General features: G+C 30.4%; 1 protein-coding gene across 4 annotated transcripts in view; it reads left to right on the forward strand.

Annotated features, from left to right (window-relative positions):
- Window positions 1-27452, forward strand: part of LOC118195112 (protein phosphatase 1 regulatory subunit 12B-like) — a 234081-nt gene that overhangs the window by 90955 nt on the left and 115674 nt on the right. For 3 of the 4 annotated variants that reach the window (XM_085807799.1, XM_085807801.1, XM_085807800.1), the window contains exons 3-13: window positions 260-378; window positions 556-715; window positions 1130-1274; window positions 3548-3622; window positions 11236-11428; window positions 11518-11589; window positions 11741-11793; window positions 15953-16096; window positions 16250-16293; window positions 19215-19352; window positions 27284-27377. In XM_085807799.1, coding sequence (XP_085663925.1) covers window positions 260-378; window positions 556-715; window positions 1130-1274; window positions 3548-3622; window positions 11236-11428; window positions 11518-11589; window positions 11741-11793; window positions 15953-16096; window positions 16250-16293; window positions 19215-19352; window positions 27284-27377 — 1237 coding nt within the window. The remainder of the gene's footprint in view (window positions 1-259; window positions 379-555; window positions 716-1129; window positions 1275-3547; window positions 3623-11235; window positions 11429-11517; window positions 11590-11740; window positions 11794-15952; window positions 16097-16249; window positions 16294-19214; window positions 19353-27283; window positions 27378-27452) is intronic. The other variant, XM_085807802.1, reaches the window with a different exon arrangement.

A 27452-nucleotide genomic window follows, 5' to 3' on the forward strand; every position in this document is an offset into this window, starting at 1 on the left:
TGCTTTGGGCTTAGAGATATCAAGTTTTTATTTTTGCTTTGTTTTGTGGTGGCACCAGCTCTTGGCTGTTACCAGAGGCTTGAAAGAGCAGTACTAACTAACTAACTATATGAATAGAAAATTAATAGTTTGTTTATGAATTTGTAAAGTTATTTAAAAATTTAGTTCTTGCAGTTGAAATTAACGGGATTGTCTTTTCCCTTGTATTGAAGTGTTTGTAGATCTATTGTACTATTTAATAAATTATTGCAATTTATAGGTATTTGATTGAACATGGGGCCAATGTTGCTGCGGTTAATAATGATGGTGATCTTCCAATTGATATTGCAGAATCAAGTGAAATGGAAGAGTATCTTTCAAATGTACTTGATGAGCAAGGTAGTCATTTTCTGTTTTTTTTTTAATTGAAAAACTTTGAAATGTTGAAATATTTTAATTATTTTTTAAATTGAAGTTTACTAGTTTTACTTTTGTATTTTTATAACAACAGTTTTATCTTCAGAATCAAAAGTGCTAGAGTGTTTGTACATTAATATTGAGGCATGGATTTTATAGGCATTGATTGTGATGAAGCCAGGTCAGAGGAAGAGCATATAATGTTGGAAGATGCAAAGCAGATGTTAAACTCCAATAAATATCAAGATCGAATCCATCCACGCACAGGTGCTACTGCACTCCATGTTGCTGCAGCGAAGGGTTATATAAAAGTTATGAAGTAAGTACTGAGGTTTTAGAGCCTTAGTGAAAGTTGAAACTCAGATATAAAAAGTAAAGGCGTTTAGTCAAATGATAAACACCTAACTTTAGCATTTCTATATCACGCTTTTTAATTCTTGTTTTAACAGTAAGCTTTCTTGAATTATTTTTTGAAGTAAGCGTTTAGTCAAACGATAAATACCTAACTTTAGCATTTCTATATTTCTATATTATGCTTTGTAATTCTTGTTTTAACAGTAAGCTTTCTTGAATTAAAAGTCTAAATAAGGCCTGTATATTTAGCCTTATTTAAATTTAATACACCAAATAAATCTTTTAGCTCTGAATTTTTCCTTTTATCATTGTTGTTTTCCTCATTTATATTTGTGATTTCTCGTACTTCTGTAATTCATTATTAAATTCAATTTTTCAGCATTTTAATTCAAGTTGGAGCAGATTTAAATGCTCAAGATAATGACGGTTGGACTCCACTCCATGCTGCAGCTCACTGGGGCCAGAAAGAAGCCTGTGCTGTCCTAGCAGACAATTTAGCTAATATGGATATACAGAATTTTGCAGTAAGTTAACTAAATGTGTTATATAACATTACTAAACGAAAACCTCATTAATTTTATTCCTCTTATTCATTATTCAGTGTGTAAAATTTGCCACATGTTGACTACATTGATGTCCATAAATTAAGAGTCAAATATATTTTCATAGAAATATGTGTCTTAATGTAAGAGGGTGATACTGCAAACATTTTAATGTGAAGTAAAGATAAAAAGGGAAAAATGTATCTGCATAAAAATGTATGCAGATACACAGGGAAGAAAACATTGTTTGGTTATTTACAAGCACACAAAATGACAAATGAAAGGAATAAAGTTGCATGGAAAAATTTGTTATCGTTGACTGTAGTTCTGATTCACATCTTAGAAGATCCCGAGGAAGGTTTTGCCATTTCACTTTCAGTGCCATGACTTTTTTTGACTCCTCAGGGAAATTTTATTCTGTAATGCATCTTCCAAAATGTTTTTTGGGATTTGATTTAACGACATTTATAGGCCTTTCCATTTGGTATATTCCTTCACTTTGCTGCAAACCAGAGCACAAGATTAGGCATGATAATAGACATTATTAAGTATAATTGAACAAATCTTTACTACTTGGAAATACAGTAACATCCTGACAATATGTTGAGCTGTTGTGGTTTCTCTTTCAAACACCCAACACAGAATTATTCTTATCAGCTCTGTAGCAGTCAATTTGAATGATGTTTCCAAAAGAATAGGAATTGGGGAGTTATATTGTATATACTATTGTTTAGGGTAACTTGACAAATAAAATATTAATTTGTGAGTTTAATTAAATTAATAATTAAAGTTTTTAAAAGTCGCTGTTTATCAATATAATTAAAAAGTTTATGATTCTGTCTATTATAATTTACTTTGCATGTTTGAGTATATGGATTATACCCTACTGGTTTGCATTCACTCAAGCCAGCTTGGTTCAAATGCCTGTAAATTCTGGTCTCCATGCTTGAGTGCAGCTTTTGTGCTAATATGATATCCTTTACCACTGTATGGTGACATGTAATGATATGCTGCCAATATTGTACTTTTTGTTTAGCCAACACTGCTGTACATTCCTTTAGCTGATCCACTTCTTAAAAACTGTTTTAAAAACTCTTTGGTGGATGCGAGCCAGTTTCCCTTAGAAAGTAATCCATAAAAGCACACCCTTTAAGTCGATAGCTGTCATGTGCTTTGCCGTAATTAAAAAAAAAACCCAAATGAAATCAAAACTGTTTGAACTTCTGCCAATTTTAAAACAGTTTGCTATGTGTTGCATTATTTGTCCTACTCCAGATTTACCAATTAGTTCTACCTTAAAATTACCCAGCATTTGCAGAATTGATGACCAGTTAGTGATGCCTGTGGAAAATGCCAGTCAATCCTGTTGTCAGTTCTGCTGCTTGCTTTTGCATTCAAATTTTTTGTTTTGTTTCTGATATGCAACTTATTGGCATAAGCAAATTTTTGTTAGTGTGTTTTATCTGTTGTCATTACTTCCTTTTTGTTTAAAAGCAACTTTCTTGGTTTCTGCCCTTGATATGAAAATTAATGGTGCGAAAAATTTGAATTTTTATACATAGAATGCCAGCTATTGGAGATTGTTGTGCATAATTACTTAAGGAAAATAAATCTTACACTTCTAATAATACTTAATTGGTAGTTTTAGTTGTAACGAAACTATGAATGTAAATAATATAAAACTATGAATATAAATTTGAATATAAATATTGGAATACTATGAATATAAAAATTAATATTAAAATCTGTCATTGTAATGTCTTTGTAGTTATTTCTCTTATTTGACTTCATGTATGAATGAAATATTTGATTTGTTTTATTTTTTGGGGGAAAGAATGGAAATAAGTTTCATAACAATTTTTAACACATACATATATGCTGTAGAACTTTGTAGTTTGTGCTGCTATGTCAGTTAGTAACTTCCTTTTGATTCCTTGTTAATTCATAGATTAAAAAAATATTTTAGCTGAAAGAATTGATAATGAAAGGCTGAACAATTGATAAAAAAAAAGAATCAAAAGAGTTGTTTTTGAATTGGTTCTTTGATTAAATACTTTTACTTTATAGTGACATGTAGTTTCATTTGCCATTGTATTTCTTGCTTCTGTAGTCTTCTTATGGAGAACACGGTAGAATAAAATATTATGTGACACTTTGCATAATTTGAATGTAAAATGTGTAATGTTTTTAAGAATATCTATGTTAAGTAAATTACTGTACGTAAGTAAATAATGTTATTTTGTATTTTATTGTAGGGGCAGACTTGTTTTGATGTTGCTGAACCAGAATTAGTTAAATTGTTAGAAGAATTGAAAAAAAAGCAAGCATCTGTAAGTATTATTGTCTCCTAATAATTATTTTCAGAAAATGCATTTCTGAATACTGGAACAGTAATTTCCTAAAATGTTTTAATTAAAACTGGTTTGCCACACTACCTGAAAAACTGGGAAAAGTCACTGAATTTTAAAATTGATCAAAAAAGTAAGGAAAAGTCAGGAAATTAAAAAAATTTCACGAAAATCTGGAAAAATCAGGAAATTCATACACTGATTCCCATAATCAAAAAAAAGTGATTCTCACGTCATTGCGGAAAGCGATCACGTTCTTGGCGAATTATGTAGCATGTGAGTGTCATTCCGGAAGTATCTAGAGACTCGCATGAGCAGTGCATATTGAATGAAAGAAAATTGCCACCATTCTCATATAAAAAAAATATTGTAAAAATTTTTTTTTCTTTTTAATAAATGCTTTATTTATCATTTTGAAGTAACACATTTTTTTATAAAAAGTTATCTAACCTAACTATTTAATATACCCATATTCGCCAAACTACCATTGATTATTGTAATTCAGTTTTTAACCTTTAAATAACTTTATTTTAATGTTATTCGTATTATTTAATGTGACTTCTTCCTTCTAAATTTATTTATTATTAATTAAAATAATACTTTCAATTATTAATTATTAATTTCAATTTAATTAATAGTACTTTTAAATTTCAGGCAATTTTCTCTGGCATACTCGTGAAACTAATTCTAGCAGCATAACATACTGTCACGAAATTTAGTGGACATATTTTTTTACTTATGTATGCTGCTAAGTAAATATAAAATACTTAATTTAAAAATATCATTAAATAGATTTCTTTCTTTTCATTAGCTGCAAAATGTCCGCAAAAAAGAGAACATCTTTTAATCCAGATTGGGCAGATTCTAATCTCAGTCCTCGGTGGAAAAAACAACTCCTGTTGTAGTTATAATAGTAATGCTTTGAAGATTATATATAAACTTAAAAATCATTCAAGAAGTTAGAAATCTTAATTTACAATATTAACTGTCATGACTTTAAAAACCTCTACATGTCTCTTTCACTTAAAGAAATCTATGAAAGTCTTTTAGAAATGACAAAATTTTTTCCTTAAGTACTTAATGTTCTGGATTTACAAAAATGGAAGGAACTTCTACATTTTTCACTGAACAATAACTACACTAAACATTCAAAATTCCTCTACCTACAAATACAAGGAACAATGGGACGTTGATATTCAACTCATCTTTGTAACTTATTTCTATTTTCTAAAGAATTTAAATTCCTAAGCAGCCTTTCTGATAATGATTTCAGTAAATTTTAATACACTTATAGATATATTAATGCCATTATAGCTTTCAACAATTATAACCTCATCAAAAATAGCAATATCTCCCTAAGCTATCTAAAACTTAAGACCAATAAAAACCAATCAAAAATAGTTGATCATGATCTTAGTATTCATAAAGTTAAAGAAGTTAAACTGTTTGATAAAAGAAAAGAAATTTATTTTTCTATCATTAAACTTGTTATTACAAATACCATTATTAGCCGTATTAGCAGAATTTAAAAAGCTTACATTGAAATAAAAACACAAAAAGAAAAAATTACAGTTCTCACCAAAATTTTAAGAGAAAATGAAGTTCCTATAAAATTCATCAAGTCTTTTAAATAAAACCTGGCGTAGTTTACACACTGTAATACTTTTTAAAAGGATGATCACCTAATTTTCCAGTTTTTTATTTTTAGCTTAAGCAAAATGTTTCCCAGCAATAAATGAAGTGTATTGAATTAATGAAACTTAAATTAAGCAAATTCCATTCCTCGACTTTTAGTGATTTCCAGAATAATTTTCCTAATTACATTTTATCTGAATTGTGTTTTTCCCATTTTTGTTGTAAAATTTTCCATATTAAATTTCATTTGATGAGAGTTATCTTAATCTATTGTAGACAACTGTAGATTTTTATATGAAGATAAACACTGTTTAATCAGTTAATATTTTTGTATTTTATTTTTTTCAATATATGGGTTACATTACTAACTTTATCCCCACAAATATTATGTACATTAATTATTAATTGTATTTTCATTGTATTTAAAAGTACTCTGATAAAAAAAAAGCTTTCCTTCACTACTTGATATTTTCTCAGGATGAAAGTTTTAAAATTTTAAAATGAAATTAGCCAGAAAACATAAAATTTAGAATGTCCAATTAAATTTTAATATATTTTACATCAGAATTGTATTGCAAGTAAAAGAACTGCTCTGAATAATGGACACTGAAAAAAGGAATTGAAAAATAAGTAGAGAAATAAATAAAAATTGAAATACTCTTTGCTGGTTATATGAAGTTTCAAAGGCAAGCTTGTATTCTGTGATAGTTTTGTGACAAGAGAACAATAAAATAAATGAAAAGTTAATCCCTCTCTTTTGAAAACTGCTTTTTGGTAAGGGGAAAAATATATTGGAAAAAAGCAAGTTGCTGGGCAATCAAAAGGGTATTTCACATTCGCTGAATTCAAAATCTAGTTATTCTTGCTACAGTTCTCAGTAGGGGGAAGAAAACAGTGTTAGCAAGTTGTAAAGCAATCTACAGACAGGAAGCAATGGGAGAAAGAAGGTGGTAAGGTGACTGAATACTTGCCAAGGCACAGAAATCTTACAATGTGGATATGCTAACTTATCGCTAATATGCATATGGTAACTTACATTTGTTAAAATGCATTACACACTGTTGCCTCAAAATGCACCTCTCAGTTAAAAAAATTCAAGTAACTGTAAGTGATTGTAAGATTATGATTGACTTCACGAGGAAGAAAGTGCTTCACGAGGAAAAAAGTGCTTCACGAGGAAAAAAAAGGAGATATTAATAAATATATATCAAATTGAATTAACACTGATGAGCTAAAATCTTGACAGCTAACTTTTTAAAAATTACTCAAGCGATTTTTACAAAACTTGGCAGTTTACCATAATTTGAGTCATCAAATCAGAATATGGAAAAAATGTGGCATGTTCACGAGGAAGAAAGTGCTTGCGATGCACAGTTTTTCAAACAAACCCCTGGATTATTTTCAATAATTTTCGGCAAGTACAAAACTCTGTTGTTCATTTGATGCATTTTTGCAATAGTAAAACTTTTTTAATAAAGAATTTTCATTTTTTTGTTAAACTTTAAATTCAAATAAGTACCTATGACTATGTTACTTATTCGTGTATAATTTACTTAAAGCTTGATACAACCTGAATTTCTGATTAAATTACATTTTTTAGTATGTATGCTCTGAAGAAGGGATGCCCCTATTTAAGGGACAAATTGTGTAGTCCGAAAGGTGTCCCTTATCTGGAGGTACTACTGTAGTTGATGAGTTATTCATTGTAACCAATTGAAAGTCAATCTGGAGTTCAGTTGCAATAGTGTTGTTGCTCAACATCATAACCTTGCAACTTGTCCTAAATTTCTTGCAAAAATTTTTTCCCGTTGTTTAAGATTTTAAGGTTGGCAGCTATAGTTATACAGTACAATGTTATGCTTAGTTGATAAAAAAAGTTTTCTGGGTATTTTTTTTTTCCCTTGGAAAAGGCTTCTTGTGAATAAAAGTGTTAAAACAGAATAATTTACACCAATCTTTTCCCCAATCTGATACTTACAGTCAACTCCTGACTGACTTGGCCCTGCCTAAAGAAAAGTTTATTGTGAAATGGTGGGAAATTTTTTATCACAGACCGTTAGTATAAAATAAAGATTTCCATGAAAAATAGAAAAAGGAAAAGAAAATTGCCTTGGCTAATAGCAGTGATAGATGATGTCTCAGAATTCAGTTGTTTTTATCCATAACAGCGCACAATTTAATTATGCACTGCATGCAAAAAAAAGGGGGGACAGTTGTATATATCCCATTCTACAGGGCCGATGGACGAAATTCAACTTGCGTTTTTCATGTCTCGAAAGCGTGACTTAGGATATGTATTCGATTTTTATATAGCATTGTTTTATTATAGATATTTTGGTTTGGTTTATTAGATTATGGCAAAGCACTCGAGGGCTATCTGCCTTAAGGGAGGGATGCCTTCGTGGAGGACATTTTAAGGGAAACTGGCTCGTATACACGTTACACATTGGGAAAACCACGAAAACGCCCATGCAGCCAGCCCGTTCGTGGGATTCGAACCTCGGACCGAAGTACCAGTGTTCAGCGATGTTACCGCTCGGCCGCTGGTGGGCCCTATATATAGATATTTTGACAGACTTTTTCTTAAATGACATGCCAAATTTTTTCCACATTTCGATTCTCCGACTCAAATTATGCCAAACTGCCAAGTTTTGTAAAAATCGCTTGAGTAGTATTAAAAAAGTTAGCTGTCAAGATTTTAGCTCACCAGTGTTAATTCAATTTGATATATATTTATTAATATCTCCTTTTTTATGAAACTTGATTTCTTCTTCCCGAATTCAAAATTTAGGCTTAATCCAAATTTGCACATATTTATGATTTATTTTTAAAATTTGTATTTTAAAAATATTTTTTATAAATTTTTAAAAAACATTTTGAATTATAACCTATAAAGTTTTGTCATGATCTTAAAGTAGATGTGTTTATAAGCATACCTGCAATAATTTAGTGTTTTATTCAAAATTTTCTAAGATATACGCATATTTATGTCTTGCCGTGTTTTGAAATTTGGCATATATGTTATAAGCGATAATAATGTCGAATATGGTTTATGCACTTTTTAAAAATTATTTAAAAGTACGAATGATGACCTTTTTTCTGCTCATGTACGCAGAAAAAAGTACAATGAAAAGAAGGAATCGTGTACAATGGAAAAAAGGAAAGGAAAATGGGTTTCTATAAATTTAGAAGTTCGCCAAGTGAATTACTCTTGGCACAAACCGGGGGGGGGGGGAATGCGGCAAGATAGCTATTTAAATTTCTCCATACATTTCTCACCAAAAATTACAAAATTTAATATCTATGCACAATTTGAGTCAGAGAATCGAAATGTGGAAAATTTGATATGTTATTTCAGAAAAAGTCCGATTTTGTGTCAAAATATCTATGTTAGAATAATGCTATATATAAATCTATTGTATATCCTAAGTTGCGCTTTGAGGCATGAAAAACACAATTTAAATTTTGTCAGTTGGGCCAGTAAAACGAGATACAGAACTGTCCCCCTTTTTTGTGCATTGTATATAATGTAAACATTGTTAAATCATCCATTAAATTTGAATTGCTGAATTTAAAAGATAAATCAAGGTGCACAGCCATGAATCTTCTATTTTGCACTGGCCTCTATTAAAATGCAAAAGCTTTGTACTAAAAACAAATAGTATTAGCACTGTGAAGTGAGGAAAAACTTAGTAACGGGAAGAACTCTTTCATTGTGTAACTAGAGGAAATAATTCTCCAGATTTAAACTGCTTAAAAATGCATGTAAAATTGCATGTAAATTATTGACAATATAATTTATACTATCTCTAGTATGGACTATTCATCTTTATTTTCCTTTTTAGTCTTTGAGTTAACATCATTTGAGTGGACATCGTTTTTGGTAAAGCGAGGATTGGAGGGTTGAGCTGAAAAATATGACTGAGTATTGAATTCCATAAGCCTGCAGAATATTCCATATTAATTGAGTGGCCTTACTTTCTGGTACTCATTCACAATTATATTGTATTATATTCAGCTGGATTTGTGTTTCAAAATGCTTTACATGGCATCTCATATGGCATACATTGATAATATTCAGATCTGGTAACTTAGGTGACCATGGCAATTTCTCAAATTTGTATCAGTTTTTCTATTCTTAATTTGGTGTTTTTAGATTTTTATTGTCCTCCTAAAAGTTCACAAACGATTGTTTTGGACATAAGCATGTGTAACTCATTGAAAAGAATACGTGCAATAATGTTCACCTGTCAGATCTGTAGGTTAACCTGATGCTGCATGATATGCTGACCAAATAAACTCCATAGCATTATGGACCAGGTAGGTGTAGATATGTAGGATTGTGTGGGTTTACTGACATATTTCTGTAGGTGTCCTTTCATCTGAAGAAAACAGAAATAGAACTCATCAAATTAGTATGTGAGTGATAGTTTCTGAACACTGGTAGTTTGGTTCAGGGCTCAAATCCCAGTAAATGGTCTGTCTGCATGGCCATTTTAATGGTTTTCCTCATGTCTAATGTGTGTACGAACCAGTTTCCCGTAGAAAGTCCTCCACGAAGGAATTCATTTTTTTAAGCAGATAGCCCTTGAGTGATTTGCCATAATCATAAACCACACCCATGTGAGTATTTTGGTGCATGCATGAAGTACACAGCTCTGCGTCATGCATTTATAAGAAAACATTTAACCTGAGCAGGACTGCTTGGGTTAAATGCAGGTTATTAAAGCACATTTCATGAAGGCAATGTTGCATGGTTCTCCCACTAGCTCTGAGTTTCTAGCAGTTAATATTTTCGTTACTTTAGGCATCTTTTGCAGGAAAGAGTTCTTCACAACCAGCATTGATCATTTTTATAGGGTTTTTTTTTAATGGCTACATTGTTGTCACAGGTTTTCATGGCATTGTGGTAAAAATGGTACACCCTAAAATAGTGATATGTAGACTTTGCCTCTACCTCTGAAATGCTATGACCTATCTCAAAAGTTCCAACACTCAAGTTGAAAATTGTTTAAATTGTGATAACTTCAGATAGAAACTACTCTAGAAACTTCTGCAAAAGTGTGATAATTTCATATACAGTAGACGTCGCTTAATGCAATTGTCATTCAGGTATTGTTATCCAATTACCAAAGACTCGCCTGTCCGTATATGAAAACGTGGAAAAGCGTCTTATTGTAATCAACAATTGAGTTCATATGATCAAGTATGCAATAAATTTTTTGAACCGATGTAAAGTCATTAAATAAAGTTAGAATTGATTATAAAAATTGTCAAGTCACTGAGAAAATCACCAAGTAAGGTATTAAGTCGACAAATAGCTTGGTTTTGTTTTTAATCAATTATTTAAAAGTAGGCAGAAAAGCAGTATTAGTCTCCTATTGTAGATTTTGAAGGCCTAAGAAGAAAATTTCCTGAAAACATGAATGCCAAACTGATTACTTTTTTTTATTTAAATTCTATATTACTTTATTATTTAAATTCTACATTGGCATGTTCTTTTATGAGAGATTCTTCTTTCATTGCAAGTTGTCCTCTGAGCTTAAGATTAGGGATATATCTTCAGTTAAGTAATTATAAAAAACATTACAAACAGTTCATAACGGAGCTTATGTATTAAAAACATTATGAACAGCTTGTAAACAAACTTTTGCATTTTCCTAATTAAAAAAATGCTGTGAAAGTACCTATTAATGTTTCTAATTATATGTAGTTAAATTTCATTGCTATTCTAAAGGATATTTTTTCTCTTTTAATGTTGTCAAAATAGCTGTGGGAGTTATGATAACATTAAGCGCAAGCACTAGCAGAAGCAACCAGTAGTGTGCTTAAGTGATGCTCCTGTGTATTGTGTTAAGGCATGTGTGTACCAGTTTTTCTGGCTTTTGAATGTGTCTTTTTGTTTATGACAGTTTGTACAATATATGTTTGTTAATGTGTAGCTAATAAATAATTTATAGATGCAGAAGGACAGACCAGAGATTCAGGCTATTCTTCAGAGAACTAGTAATAGGCCACCACTGAAGCGTAGAACTTCCGTTACTCGGATGAGTGGGCAGGAAAAGAGCAAGTCTGTTATGAAGGATACTAAATCTGAAAGAGCTCATATTGAAAATTTAACTCTTCCAGAAGAAGAGGGTGAAGAAGAAAAAGGTCAGTTATAATCAATAAAATATACATACTCGTAGCATTGAAATTAAAAAACTTTTGTTAATATGTGATATTACTTTCTTAATTCCTAGAAAAACGGCAAATTGAAGCATTAGAACGAGTGTCTGCCTTGAAAAAGGATGTATCAGACAAAGAAGAAAAAGGTGTGTGCATTTTCTGAATATTTTTAAGATTCATGAAATGTCTATGTTAAATTTTGATACATCGGTTTATAGTGATTGTCATTTTTAATCCATATAAGAAAATTTCTTATTTAGTGCTTTGTTAATTTAGAAATTTATAAATATTTTCTAGACATATTACCAAAGAAAGTGCCAACTTATGAATCCAAACCAGCTGCTGTTGAGGTATTATTTTTCAATCTAGTTTCTGAAATTTGTGTATGATTTTTCAGTTCTGTTTCATTCTGTGTTGGAAGTAATTTTTATCCATAAATATGTATGCATAGTTGCCAACTCTTCCAGGTTTGCTGAGAGATTCCCAGTTTTTAATAGCATCTCCTGTAGATGATCGAATCTCTCAGTTTTTAATTCTTAGTCTCTTATTATACCACTACCTTATACAGCAGATCACTGAACTTATCAATTTGAAATTTTTAGCTTCTCATTTTGGTGCTACTGTTGCAGCTTTATAAAATTATGATATTACAGAACAAACCTGAATGGGTTATATAATCATGCGAAGTGCGAAGCGAAGAAGAGCATAAAAACAGCTTTTTTACATTGAATCTGCATACATGCTTATGTGAATGTTACATAATATAATGGGTATGAATTGAAAAGTTCCCCCCTCCACATGTGCTTTTACAATTGAAGTTAGTTGTTAATTAATTTTATTATTTTCTGTAATTTATTAATTTTATTTCAATTGTATTTAAAAGCTCTTTCTGCCAGGGTTTTTGTGAGTATAAAAGTTGAAAAAATGATTTATAAAATGCAATTAATCAAAAAATATAAAATTTAGATTAATATACCATTAACATATTTTGCATCAATGTGACATTATAAATAATTCAGTAATCTGAATCATGCATTACAAAGTGGATTTAAATCAGTTTGGCATTCTTTTAAAATCATATTGCCACACAGTATGAGAACCTTCCTGTTAGTTTCTTTTGGTTTTTGTGCACATATCTCCCAGTTCTTCAGATTTCATGATTGGCAGCTATGCATGTTAAGCTTCTTGATAATGAAAAAAATTTCTTTATCTGTACATTTTTTTCCCTGTTATAGTTGTTGTATACATATTAATGGTATAGAAGCACTACTTATTTTCAATGCATTTTATTTAAATTCTATAAAAATTACAAGAGTGAATTAAAATGAAAATGGATGATTAATAATTTAAATTCTTACTTTTAATTGATTAATTTCTTTGTGTAGATGGTGTAACAATTTTATACATATGACAGTGATGTATATAGCTTAAGTAATTTGAAATTTCTAGAATTATAAATTTTATGGCTATGGTGGAATTTTTTAAATACTCATTATTATTTATTAAAGTATTTTAGTATCTTTCATGATACAAACTATATTTTCATATACAAGGTGAGACCAAAAAGTAACGTGACTCACCCCTCCTTTCGGAAATGAGAACAGCCCGACAACCTGACACATGTGCATTACGATCTTCGGTATGCACCGTTGAAGTTCAGGATCATTTGCAAAGTTTCTTGTTTCATGTTTGTTTGTGCAGTCGCTCAAACGTGAAAGTTGTTAGCACATTGCATAATGGGGCAGAAAATAGATCTGACATTCTGTTTTAAAATGAGTAAAACTGCTATGGAAACCTTGGAAATGCTTCGAAGTGTGTATGGCAAAGAAGCTTCATCTTGCAAGACTATTTCAGTGGTTCAAACTTTTCCGTGAAGATCGTAAAAGTGTAGAGGATGAGCATTGCAGTGGAAGACCGTTGACAAACAGAAAGGCGACAAATGTTGAGAGTTAAGAATTTATTGCTGCAAGATTGCCGTTTGTCTGTCCGAATAATGGCAAACAAATTGAATCTTTCTCGTGAAATTGTCCAAACAATATTGACACAGGATTTGGGTAAACAGAAGCTTTGTGCGACGCTTGTCCATCATTACGAAACAGAAACAACAGCGAATGGACTCCTCTGGTGACTTCCTCAATGCAGCAAGTAAAGATAACATGTTTTTTACAGTCAATGGTCACAGGAGATGAAATGTGGTGTTTCGCATATGATCCACAAACGAAACGCCAAAGCATAAAGTGGTGCGGTCCCTCATCGGCGAAATCAAGAAAGTTTCGTTTTGAAAAATGAAAGGTTAAGTCAATGTTGATTACTTTTTTTTTGATGCACTGGGATTGTCCATAAAGAATACATACCGTAAGGTCAACCAGTTAATGGTGAAATTTATTGCCATGTTATGAAGCGCCTCCTGGCTCACATTCATCGTGTTTGGCCCCATCTCGCTGCATCGGGCAAGTGGTTTCTGTTGCGATAATACACACCCTCACATTGCAATGTGTCTTAGAGGGTTCCTCGCCCAGCAAAAGGTTTCAGAGTTATTTCACTCTCCTTATTCCCCTGATCTTGCACCAGCAGACTTCTTCCTCTTTCCAGAACTGAAATTGGGCACTAAAGGGACACCGATTTTCAAGCATCTCAAACATTCAAGCTGCTGTTACCAAGGAACTTAACACAGTCTCAAAGGAGGACTTTTTCAAAAGTTTCCAGAACATGCATGAACATTGTCAGAAGTGTATTGTAGACGGTGGGTACTACTTTGAAGGACAGTGATGTATTTATATGTAAATATATAATACAGTCATTATTATGACATCGGTCACCTTACTTTTCAGTCTCACCTTGTAGATATAGCTATTTCTTATAAATATAAACTTATCTCGGCATATTGTTTTTATTCAGGAATGCTATTAGTTTTTTAAGTAGGTGATCGTTTTCAGATTCAAGAGTTTAATCAGTGATTCAAAGTTTAATTTTATATTAATCTAGTATATGTAACTATTATTCTAAACATAGTTATGCTTCTGAAGAATTAATTTGTTGGTGATTTTTATGTAAATTTCTGATAACTCTGTAATTTATACTCTATATTTCTGTGTATAAGCTGTGAATTTTTGGAATTTTTTCTAAAGTTAGATTACAGCCCAGAGGTCTCCTTATTACGAATCCACTAATCTCAAAAAAACATAGGTCTTTTTCCATTAACCATTTGCAAGAAATGCATAGCCAAATTTGTATGGTATGGTGGCAGTCTTTATTGTCTGACTGCATTCATCAAGAACTTTAATCAGGCATAATAGACATTAAAAATTTATCTTTATTTCAAGATTATTTCCTAGATATTGATCTTCATTTGTGTTGGACTCATAATGCTGTTATGAAATAGGATATGCACACAGAGAGACCACAGATTTAAAGGAGGAACTTAAAGGTTTAATTCATCTTTACTTTAGACATAATGGCAATGAGTGATGAATACACATACATATGTGACCATGAAAACAAGTTCAAGCAGACAGTTCCTGTAGTAGAGATAGGTGGTAACCACATTGACAAGTAACAAGAGACAGGTCCATACAGAATAGCTTTTAGGTGAACATACTGATGGTTTATCGTCATTGGGGATATGGTATCCATAAAGCTAAGATTCAACGCATTCATTCTGGTGAACTTGTATTGTCACTAACCACTGCACTGACACATAGCCAGGCTTCCACCAGAGATTAAATGCACTACCTTTCCTTCTCAGTAGCATGCAAACATAAAAGGGACTGCAAATTTTCAACACTGTGGCTAAGCAAAGATTTGCAGAGTTGATAAAGGTGTTAGTCTATTCTCACTTTATTTTTCCATTTATGTTTATAAGTTGCATATTTGCCAAATGGCATTTAATATGTTACTGATATGTATGTATTTACTTGTTATTGAATTAAATGTTTTTTTTTAAGTGCATGCTTTAAATATGGCATACACATGCACATAAATTAATTTCTTGTAAAATGTGCATAATATACTGTTTTATTTATTTTTGTTATTTAAAGCAGTGAAAAATTAAAAGAGTGGAGAAAATGTGATTTGGATGATTGAATTTATGCAGAACTGTAGTCTTTGTGCATTATTGAATTTCCATTAGTTGTAGACTAGTGTACAGTGAAGTGTGTGTTTAAAAGCTGTATAAAAGAAAGTGAAGAAATTACTATTTTGCAGTACTATTTTATTAGGCTGAATTCAACATCTTTACATAATTTATAGTCCTTATAGTAGTCTTTTTTTTTAAATATGTGCTAATTTGAACATGTTTATTTTAATGATAAACACAATTTAAGTGATTTAAGGTTCTATTTGACTAATTCTAAAATTTTACAGATTGGCATGTTTGTTTTCCAGTTTGATGATTTAACTGTATATTGTTTGATATGCAATCTCTAATTATTTGATATCTTTATAAGGAGCTGTTATTTTTAATGAATATTTAAATACACTAATCTATTAAATTGTATATTTTTTATACAGCCTAGTGTAAAGGAGCAGCAACCAGAAAAAATTCCATCTTGGAAGAAAGTCCTTAGGCGATCATCCAAAAATTTAGAAGATTCAAATATAGGATCTGAAATATCAGAAGTAACTCTAAAAAGGCCAAAGAGAAGTAATGAAGATGTAAGGTTCATTAGAAAGTTAATTTAAAGAGAAATTTCACTTATTAAATAATTAAAATTAATTACTGTACTGATTTCATAATGTATTTGACATGAAATAAGAAATCAATTACAGAATATTTTTATGAATATAGGACTTTCTTTTCTTATATAGAGTAGTGAAAAGTCTAATGGTCCCTTAGAAACTAATAAAGATGGGTAAGCTCTGTTTAATTACATGTCTGTACTGTATATTGCATGATATTTTTATAGCATGAATGTTTGTTTTGACAGCTTTTTATGGTGTTTAATAAACCTCTTCCTAATACTGTATGAATTCTTTAACTGCTTAAATAGTGCAAACTTATAGTATTTTCTTTTGGAGATTTAGTGTTGTACATTTATTTGAGTTAGTATTAAAGATATAGGGGAAAAAACACATTTCTGCTAATTATTTTATATTCAAAATTTTCTGCTCATTGCTCTTAAAATTTCTTTCTTTGCATTCTTAGTGGCAGTTTCACTTTGATTTGATTTTTGTCATGTACAGTATTAGTTTTGTAAGGGAAAGGTATGAAGTTAAATTGGAAGCTTCTTTTGTAAATTTTATGCCAAGTGTCTTTTTGTCCGATTTGTTTTTCTGAATTTTCATTCCAAGGGTAGTGTTCTAAAGCTTCAAATTCTTGTGAGCGACATATTAGTTATGTCAGACTTTTCTTTTTTGGAAGGAGGGGTTGTGTGAGAGAAGATTGTAAAGTTCGTTCATGTTCTGCAAGAATAGTTTCAAATTTAATCCTATGAGGGTAAATCAAAATGATATATGTTAAGATGTTACATTATATGTTTTGCTTCCAACTAACCTTGTTCTATAGAAACCTGCCCAATATTATGCCTTGAAGGGGAGAAAAAATATTTCTTGTACTTTTCGTCTTGAATTTCATTGTAAGCTATGTATACATTCATTTCATGTAGTGTCTGATAACAGACTAATTATTAGCACATCATGTACATATATGTAGCATTGAAACTTTAGGAGTGTGTTATTTAAATTACCTATTTCAGTTACAAAGAAGATTATCATTGTATGAATCTATTTGAGAAACTAATCACTATGAGCAAATGGAAATACACATTTTATTCACCAGTGACCGGAGAATTTCATTTTATAAAATCAAATTAAGCTTATTTTACTTACATTAACTTTCTGGTATAAATGTACTGAATAGTAATGATTTAGAAGTATTTTTTTATTATAATTTTAAGAAGATAACTGTATGTATTTTAAGTTATGTGCGTGGTGGAATGAACTATGTTCATAAAACAAAACTTTAATTCCTTTGCTGTTATAGCTGTGGTCAATGCTTAATTTAATTTGTGTTTGAAATAAAAACAGATAATCAGAAATCTCTGTTGAGAGGTAAATTTTTATTACACCTGCCTTCATAATAAATAGAGAACTGTCAAAAGAAAATGTTAAAGTGCTTGTAACTTCAAATTAGTAGGATAGCTCTATTACAATAAACTGTTGTATGGTATATGTATGTTTTCATTATCTAATGACATATTTTGAAGTAAATGTTTTGTATCTAATGAGGTTTTGTATCTAATGTTATATTTGAGGATGTCTAGCTAATATGCGTTAACAAAAATAAATTACATACCATATGCATACCTATCTTTCTCTTCTTCACCACAAGCTGTTGCTGAGATTCACCGAGTGCTTCTTTTTAGAAAACAGACTTGAAAGAATTGGACTACATGCATTTTAGTTTTAGTTCAATAGAAATAAGTTATTAATTTCTTAATAACAGTTAATTTTCATTTCTTAATAACAACATAAATAAATTAAAAGCAAATAAAAAGAATTTATATTATTTTTTTAAAAAAGATTAGTGCGGTAAAATACAAAGGTCATAGTTTCAGAGTTTGCATGACTAAGAATTTTTTTCTTTCCTTTTTCGTTCCCCTATTTTTAAAATTTGAAACATATAAGGTGTTTATTTAAATAAGGAAAAAGTGTTTCATTACTTAATATTGTTATTTAATAATTCATCACTTAGTAATTTGTTTTCTATAATGTTTTATAAATTGAATTTTTTAAAAATTGACAATATTTATTTTCGATATTTTATATTTTTATTAGCATTTTTAGTCTGTGTTCTTGTCAGCATTCTGTTAAGCATTCTGTTTACGATTACTGCTGCTACTAATTTTAAAATTTATAAATGATAATATTGAAAATTTTGCAAATTCATATGTTTATTGCGAGTGTAATGAAGGTCTTCTGTAGGATGTAAATTTGTCATGTACCCTCGAGTTTGACTGATGAAATTTAGAGCAAAATCCTGTGTAGATGAGCTGCTGTCAAGCAACAAGTTTGTGATGGAAACTTATTGCAAACAATTTTGTTACCTTGTCTAGATTTACCTTAAAGTTAATGCTCATTGATATGGTATAATAGTAATATTTTATTTTGCCTTTGTTGTTACTTATTATTATCAATCTTGATATTCTTCTCTTTCCATGGGACTTTTTGTACATTCATAACATTTTTTTTCCTTGTGAGGTAAATTATCGCAAGGGAAGCATAGTAGCATATATCGGTTCTTACACTTTGTTACACGAGTCTGTATTTATTTGCAGTTATGAAGGCTTGTTAAATCACATATTTTTAGTTAAAGAATGCTATTTTTTAACATCATCTAATCGTATAACCTTAGAGGTGATTATCCGATTCTTATTTCATATTTTATTTTAAAGCAAAAACATCTATATTTTGATCTTTATATTGTATAAAAAATTAAATGGCTGTTCAGAGTAAAGTTAGCTGTTTAAGAAGATTTGTAAGTATTGTTTTTTTGGGAAGAGCTGGAATTTAGCTTCAAATCAATCAGTTTATTAATACAGAATTTTGAAGAAAGTGTTATCCTCTTGCTTCCTATAAAATTTTAAGGCACTTAAATTGCCTCATTGGTGTATGATATGTATGAGCATTTTAAACTTTGTGTTTATTTAACTTTTAATAAGAAATTAGTGCACATGCTTTTAATACGTTTTCCATTGCTTTGATTTATTTTCTGTTTGTAAATAATAATGTATTTGTGAATGATTTGTTTGAATGAGAAATAAGTAATTATTAGGTTGAAGAAAAATAGTGATTTAACTTCCTTACACTCATCCTCCCCCTGCACTGAAGCAATTAGTGAAACCAGTAGTATTCCCACCACCCCATCATCCCCATCTGATACATCCTCTGAATCTCAGTCACAAGATAAATGGTGAGTGCATGCTTATTTTCATATACCTTCATTATTTACCTGGAGAATCAAAAATTAAGTGCTTGAATTTATTGTACATGTGTTTAAATAATATTGCAATTTCTTTGTCAAATGCTTTTAAAAATATGTGCTCAGGAATAATTGCTATTAATCCTTTGATTTACTTACATATGATATTTAAAAAATGTCTTTTTTAATATAGATAGATGAAAAATGTTTTCATAGTTTAAACATTTGTAATCAATCTTAGTCTTTTTAAATAATAAAAATAATTTCAAAATATTGATTTAATATGAGGTTATCTGACGCTGAAGACATGAAAAGAACACAAAAATAAGATTTGTATTAGTGAACTGAGTATGTTTGGGAGTCTTCCAAGTATAAATTCCTAGCTTCAGAATTAAAGAGCTGAAGGTGGTTTCGTTTTAAAATGGGAAATAATGTTAAGCACAGATATTTCAACTGTCTGCAGACAAAATTTGATGCGGCTGATGTTTAAAATATTTATGATTCTGCCTAATATAACATCTTAATATTACTTCTTAGGATGAGACATCCTTTCAAGATGCATAGAAAATTTCTCTTAAGATTAATTGCAATTGAAGATTGACTTGCCAAGCATAATAATTTAAACTAGTATCCTTCTTTTACATGTTTTAATTTACAAATTGTTCCGAAATGATTATAGCAGTTTTGAAAATTAAATATGGCTACATATTTAACCCTCTGAGCAGTGCAGGCTTTTGGATCTGCCATGAAGACTTGTATTTAATTAGCCTTTATTAGCTAAATTTGCATATTTGCTTATTTTAGTCTCTATTTTCATAAACTTAAATTTATTGAGACAACATTTGTATTATTAAAGAAAGTAAGAAAGCAAAATATCAATATATACTAAGTGACAAAAAATCTCATGGTCAGTGAAGCCGGTCATAGTACTCAGAGGATTAAATGGCTGTGCATAAATAACCTGCAGTAGGGAGGAAGGAAGTAAAAGGCAATGATAAAAGTTTTTCAGTGTACAGAAATTCCTGTAGTCATAAGAATGATCTGTTTGCTATCTTACCTTTTCGAGACCATTGTCAGCATAATGAATTATCTTTGTGTATGTCGTTAGTGCAGTAATTTAGGAAAGATCACATATATTAATCTTTTAACAAATTTGAGCTATTTATCATTTCCATTTCAGTGCTAATTAATTCCTGAATGAAACAATGAATTGGGAGGTTAGGAGCTCAAGTTTAGAGTTAATGAAGCGACCACTTAACTGTTCAGATGTTATTCCCTTTGTCTCCTTTTCTGTGGGGCTATATGGCAAAGTGTTCATTGCATTCTTTCTACTAGATGCTAAAGAAGTTGAAGATGGATCACAGTGGCTTTCAAGAAGATTAACCATCTGTAGACACACCCTTTTTTGACACTAAAAAAAATCAAATCATTGCTTGCACACAGGGCCATTCTAATAAGCAAAAAATGGACTGAACTAAGTTGCGGTGCACCACAGACTATTGGTACAATATAAGAAACAAGGAAATAAAAACTGAAGAACAGTTATCTGAATATTGCATCTTACTGTAAAGGGTAAATACAAAATGGGGGAGGGGAAAGCTGGATTGCAGACTACTGAATGTCAGCTGCATAAGGTTGAAGTCAAAAGATCATATTGAATATTTTTAAAAGAATATTTAAAGTAGTTCTTGTACAACTAACACTTAATATTCTATAAACATTTTAAAGCCTTTGAATCATTTTTAGTTAGTCTGTAAAATATAAACAGATTAAAATTTAATTTGCACTTAAAATTTTATTTAATATTTCTCCCCCATAGAAAGTTGATCATTCTTGAGTGATTTCCACGTAAATTATAGTTGGAATAATTATCTTGGTTTGTTTTTACCTGCCTTACTGTTTTGTGAAAGCATGTAATTTTGTTGCTCAGTTGATTAAACCTAAGGTGAGTCAAAAGGCTTATGGAATAGGTGCTGATCTTTGTTGTTCATATTGCATTAAATTATTCTCACTGCATTCATCAAGAGCTTCAGTCCGACTTAATACACATTAAAAATTTATCTTTATTTGAAGACTTCAAATATGCCAACTCAAATACTCCTCAACAGGTGGTCTCTGTTCTCTGTACTCTGTCATAAAAACTTTTCCCTAGGGTTGCTATATTTATCGGCAATATATATGTATGTATATTATTGCAAAGTGTGATGTAGGCACTGTCACTCTCGCCACAGGCTTAGTACCCACGATTTAGATGACTGCTTATTTTGTAATTATTAATTTTCTTGAATAAAATATAAAGCTTGCTTGAAATGTTTTTTAAAATTTCTTATGTTTTAAGCATGATTTTACATTGTGTGGAATATGTATATATCCAAGTAGTGTACATATGTGGTGTGTATTAAAAATAACTGATTGTTTTTAAGCATAAATAACAACAATGCTTGCTGCATTGCACTTTTATAATGATTATCCTGTGATTAATATAGTCAGAAATTTAGTTGAGACAGAGCATTGGTCTATGCAATATCACATTCAATAGTACAATTATAATGTCGTAAGCAGAATTACTAATATTGGGCTCCTGATAATCTGATTTAGCTTTTTCTCCATACTGCCGAGATGAAAGTATGATATAAAATTTCTGATGTAGACTTTGGCATTGTTCTGCTGTATTGTTTGGAAAACGAGATGGGGTAAGTAATTACTGTGGGAGTTCAGTTATGAATGGTCATGTTTGAAAATGTTGGCATCGTTCTGCTGTATTGTTCGGAAAATGAGACAAGAGAAGTAGTTACTGTGAGTGTTCATGGTCATGCTTGAAAATGTTTTCTCAGGCTGCTACAGGAACTAGTCAGCATGAGCAGCTGAATAGATAAAGCAGTTACTCAAAGAACTAGAATTTCTGTGGGTATACTTTGGAGTTTGTTTCAGGGCTCTCAGATTGTGGAAATAGCTGAGCAGCATTGTTTTTCAAAAGCCAATAGTAGTTTTTAGCTTGCTTTACTATATTTCAAGATAGATAGAGCAGTAACTACGAGTAGTGTGGAATGAATGTTATTGAAAAGAAGCTTAGAAGAGCTAACAAATTGCAATAGTGAAGACTTAATTATGTATTGTGTTTTGTATTAAATTCTGAACTTACAAATAAAATAGGTCTAGAGGGTCATGGTATTGTAAGTTATTTATTTCAAGCTTCTGTGTATTTTTTTCTAAGTATTGAGGAAGAAGATTTGGGAATTTCATAACTGCATGTGTAACTTTTAGTTTTGATCCCTAAATCGTGTTGCAGTGGATTCAGATTATCTTAAGCTTTTCATAAAGTCATTCACCCTTGAAATTTTAAACTTCTGTTCTCAAAAGGTTAATAGAAATAATTTTCAGAAAGCATATCATATATTCTATGCGAAGAGATCAAATGTTGCAATAATACCTTAAAATTTTTATTCATGTGGACAGCACTTGTTTCCTCCCAAACAAATTAGGGATTCAATTATAAGGTATTTCTCCTGCCTTTGTAGCGTGCTTTTGTGGTCTAGTGGTTTTGCATACTGGGATGGTATTTCAGAGGTCAATGGTTCGATTTCCGGTGGAGGCATTGCTAATTTTTCATCTTGCCTGCTTTAAAATTATACCTAATGTCTCTACAGTGGTGCCCAAACTAAAAAGGTGTTGGATGAGGATTCTCCACACCCAGGATTTGGCAGGGGAGTATATAAGGTATATCTCACACTTTCCTAGCGTGTCTTCATGGTGTAGTGGTTCTGCACTCTGGGCCGGTATTCCAGAGGTCCCGGCGAAGGCGTTGCTAATTTTTCATCTTGCCTGTTCTCAAAAAAATACCTGATGTCTCTGCAAACATATTTAATTTAGATCTAAAAAATTTGTGGTGATTGATTCTTCTGAACATCTGTCTGAATAATAAAATTTTTTATTAAAATTAAAAATGAAAATTTCTGAAAGTGCTAAATTTTGGGGAAGTCTTTTGCTTAATGCTAAATTTATGGTGAGTTACCTTCATTGTCATTGATTTCTAAGTTTGAATTATATCGTCTTTCAGTGATTGATAATACCTAGTTGCATGTATGATTCCAGTTTCAGTTTTGTTTTTTTCTTTTTAGGGTTGTTACTTTTCTGTTCCAAACAGATAGAAATTGAATTACTGAGTTGGAAATGAAAATATTCAAATTATATAACTTGGTGGCATCATCAACTTTTTTCTGTGAGTCGTATACAATCAAAGATAGCATGAACTATTTATAGAAATTACCAACAAATGGAAATTTTTTCCAAACGGAACTTTTAACTAATTGTGAGAAGAGTCACAAGTGATTGCCTAAAGACTTCACTGAATTATTAATTTTTCTTGAGTGTTTTTGTGAATTCTCAGTTTTAATTTTATCATTCATGACTTTGTTATTTAACTTAGTAATAACTTTGTTATTTATCTGAGTTTAGTTCTTAGCTATTGTCTCATATGTCTGAGTTGCAGAATGTGTTACCTATAACTTCGACAATGTGTGAAAGAACTGACTAAGATGATCGATCCCACTAGTATCTGAAATTTTATGGAATACTCTTGTATAATCCATCTTCTTTCTTGCATTTAAATCACTTAATTCAGAGATAGCTTCCTTATCTGTTAAACCAGTAGTTTATATGACAATATTTTGAGTTTTAATATATAAGCACTGTCATATAGTTGTATTAGATAACTGTGAAATAGAATAGTAATGTACATAAATATTTACTTGTATATTTTCCCTCGGTATATTGAGTCTTTTGAGTTTTTGTTTGCAAACACTATTGCACAACTATAGTAGATAACTGTGAAGCAAACTAAAGATATATCAAATGTCTACTTATGTGTCTTAGAAATATTATTTATAAAAATAAGTATCAGATTTACCAACGAACATCATTATTCCATAATAAAGAACATTTCTAATGATTTTCAATGCACAGCAGAAATAGGCTTGAGTATCTTCAGTCATTTTTTTATATCATCAGTAAACTGTAAATTTTTCTGAAAACAAAATGTATTCATAAATATAAAAGATGACCAGCTCTGTTGCTCATTTGTTGATGTTTGCCCATTTTTAATTATCATCTTGTCTAAAGGAGATGTTTTTCATATGTCTAAAGGAGATGTTTTTCAAGTTATTTTTAGGAAAATGTTTGTATGTATGTAGAGGCAAAACTATAAAGCCCTGCTCAGACAGTTCATTAGCCTCTGGGCACGAAACCTGAGACAAATGAGCTGCAGCTTTATCCACAAGTAAATCATTCCCAAGTACATGACATAAATTCCTCATGAAATTTCATATCAAATAAGGATTCAATAATAATTAAACAAAACAATAAAAGTGAATAAAGTAAAAAACATCTTTTTAAACTTTAAGACAGTTAATAGATCATAAACCAAGTGTTTAAGATCAGGTTGTCAATTATGTTATATTATAGTATGTAAAACTTATAACAGACTTAGGTTTTTATTTATTTATTTTTTTGGGTGGAGGCATAAGTCTACAAAAAATCATGTCAGAGTCATGAAAATCAGAATATTGACACAGTAGTTAGTTTAAAGGATAACAAAAAGTATTAAGATTATTAAATTTGTACAGTTATATTCAGCAAAAGTTCTCTCTGGAAAGGATTAGAAGTTCTGTATTCGATTGTAAGATATTTGCTTTGCAGACAAATCTTTGAGATATAAATTTGTTAACTTAGTTACATCTACATTAAACAAACACTGTATTCAGAATTGTAGATGGAAATTTGAAACTATTACAATATCTTGAAAAAAAATTTAATGAATTATGGCAAAGTACATGATGGCTATCTGTTGAAAGGAGAAATAAGTCTTGGAGAACTTTCCAATGGAAGTTGAGGAAACCATAAAAAAAGAGCTACAGAAAATCATAAATGTATATATGTAACCATCCCATTTGCTGAGGTTTTTCAGTTGTGTGTCAGAGCTATCTTCTAAGTTATTGGTAGTCTGAGAGATTAGTTTTAATTTTGTGCTTAAGGAAAGTTATTAAAAGCTTTTGCTGACTCCAGACAACATACTGTCAATAGCAGCCTATGTTTGTTTTGCAAACTGTATCATAGTCAGCATGCTTCTTTTCATTAGAAAATATGTAAGCAGAATTTGTGACTGTATTGCACAAGTAAGCAAAAGTGGTATTGATTGCTGAAACATTTATGAATACTATTTGCTTGAAAAATGTCTTCGTGGATGAATGACCAGCTTGTATTTATATTACACTGTGTAATCAGCTCAGTTAACCTCTGTGAATCTAATTTAAGACTAATATAGAGAAGAGACTTATATTTGTATGTAAAATTATTGCCTTTATGTTGCTCTTATGCATTTTTTAACCTGATTACTAGTGAGTTTGAACAACTTCATATAAATCATTTGATTCTGAGCAACTTATGTCAGTCTACAGTGCTTTAGGTTAAAATTTAAATTTTACTTCTGAGTAAACTTAATTGACAGCAAAAATTTTCTGCTTTGCTTATCATGATGCTCAAATGAGAGCTATTGATAGCTATACCATTGAGAGCTATACCATTTGAGAGCTATCTGACTTTTGTCCTTGCATACACAACTGGCATTTCATAAATTGTGAAGTGAGTTTTTCAAGGCTTAGTTATTAATATATGTATTTTGTTTCCTTCTTTAATGTCATATCTTGTAAAGTATATTCTTTAAAGCAATGATTACAAACTGGTGGCCTGTGGGTCAGATGCCCGAAGCAGTTTTGCATGCCCTCTGAATACATTTTCCGTAAATTAATTAGCCTTATAATGACAATTGTGAGAAAAAGCTTTTCAAAGTTTTAATAATTTTGAGACCAATTTGACATTATTTTCATTACCATTAGAAACGAATATGTGTAATGCTCCAGAAAATCTACAAATGGAGCGAATTTCCTGTATGATATAAACAGTGTTCAAAGATTTGAAGGTACAGATTTGGTCAAGTTTTGCCCATACCTGTCAAAAAATAAATGCCTTAAATTATGAATTTTTGCAATAAAAGTAATCACTCTGTGAGTATGTTTTAAGTGTAAACAGTTTTTTTCTGCAGTTGAAAATTAATAAAAATAAGTATTAGATTTACCAATGAACATCCTTATTCCATAATAAAGAACATTTCTAATGATATTTCTCCAAGGTTTTATCAAAATTAAAACCCCATCAGATGTTGTAGCTGAAAGTTGTAGTAAGAAATAAGGAAGTTTATATTAATTTACATACAAATATAAGTCTCTTCTCTATATATATCTCAAAGAAAAATTTGAAGAGTATAGATTGTCATTATTTATTCTCAAGTTTTACTTGCCTGCAAATATTTGTTTGTTTTTAGCGTAAGTAAGTTATTTACTAGTTAATTTATATGAGCATTATTTGAAATAAATGTCAATCTGAAAATTGAATATTTAGCTGGAAATATGTTTGAGTTACAAAGTGTAACCAACAGAAATTTCTTGCAGGTACCATTCTTTATATTTCTGGCAGAAAATATGAATTTGAGTTTCCTTTTTTGTGTCATTATTATTACTCTTTTTAATTGTTTTGATATATATATATTTAGCAATTAAAATTTAATTTAAAATGTTTTGTTAAGAAAAATTTCGGTCCATCAGCTATTTCATATCATGCATTTGGTCCACTTACAAATTTGAATTTGAGACTACTGCATTAAACTATTCGATAATAATAATTGTACTGCTGTCATAACAAAAGTGATTTTAAACTTTATTCATAATTAATTGCTTGAGAATATGAATATTCAAAATTGCTTTTGGCAGTCTTTAAGCAATTTCAAATTTTTGATTAAATGCTGTATAATATGTGTTAAATAGTTCAATTTAATTCTGTTTTAAAGGCATTGTATTTATTACTGTTTCTAGGAAACCTTTCATTCCACCTGTTCGAGATGATGAATCTGAGCTTCAGCGTAAAGCTCATGCGAAGAGGGTGAGAGAAACACGTCGTTCTACACAGGTTGTCTATTTTAACCTATGTGTGATGTACGATAACAATTTTTTAAAAGATTTTTCGAATATGCATTTTTATGTT

Source organism: Stegodyphus dumicola, chromosome X1 (assembly GCF_044657685.1).
Source record: "Stegodyphus dumicola isolate Sdum_Otavi_A_Nest chromosome X1, ASM4465768v1".
NCBI classification, from domain to species: domain Eukaryota; kingdom Metazoa; phylum Arthropoda; class Arachnida; order Araneae; family Eresidae; genus Stegodyphus; species Stegodyphus dumicola.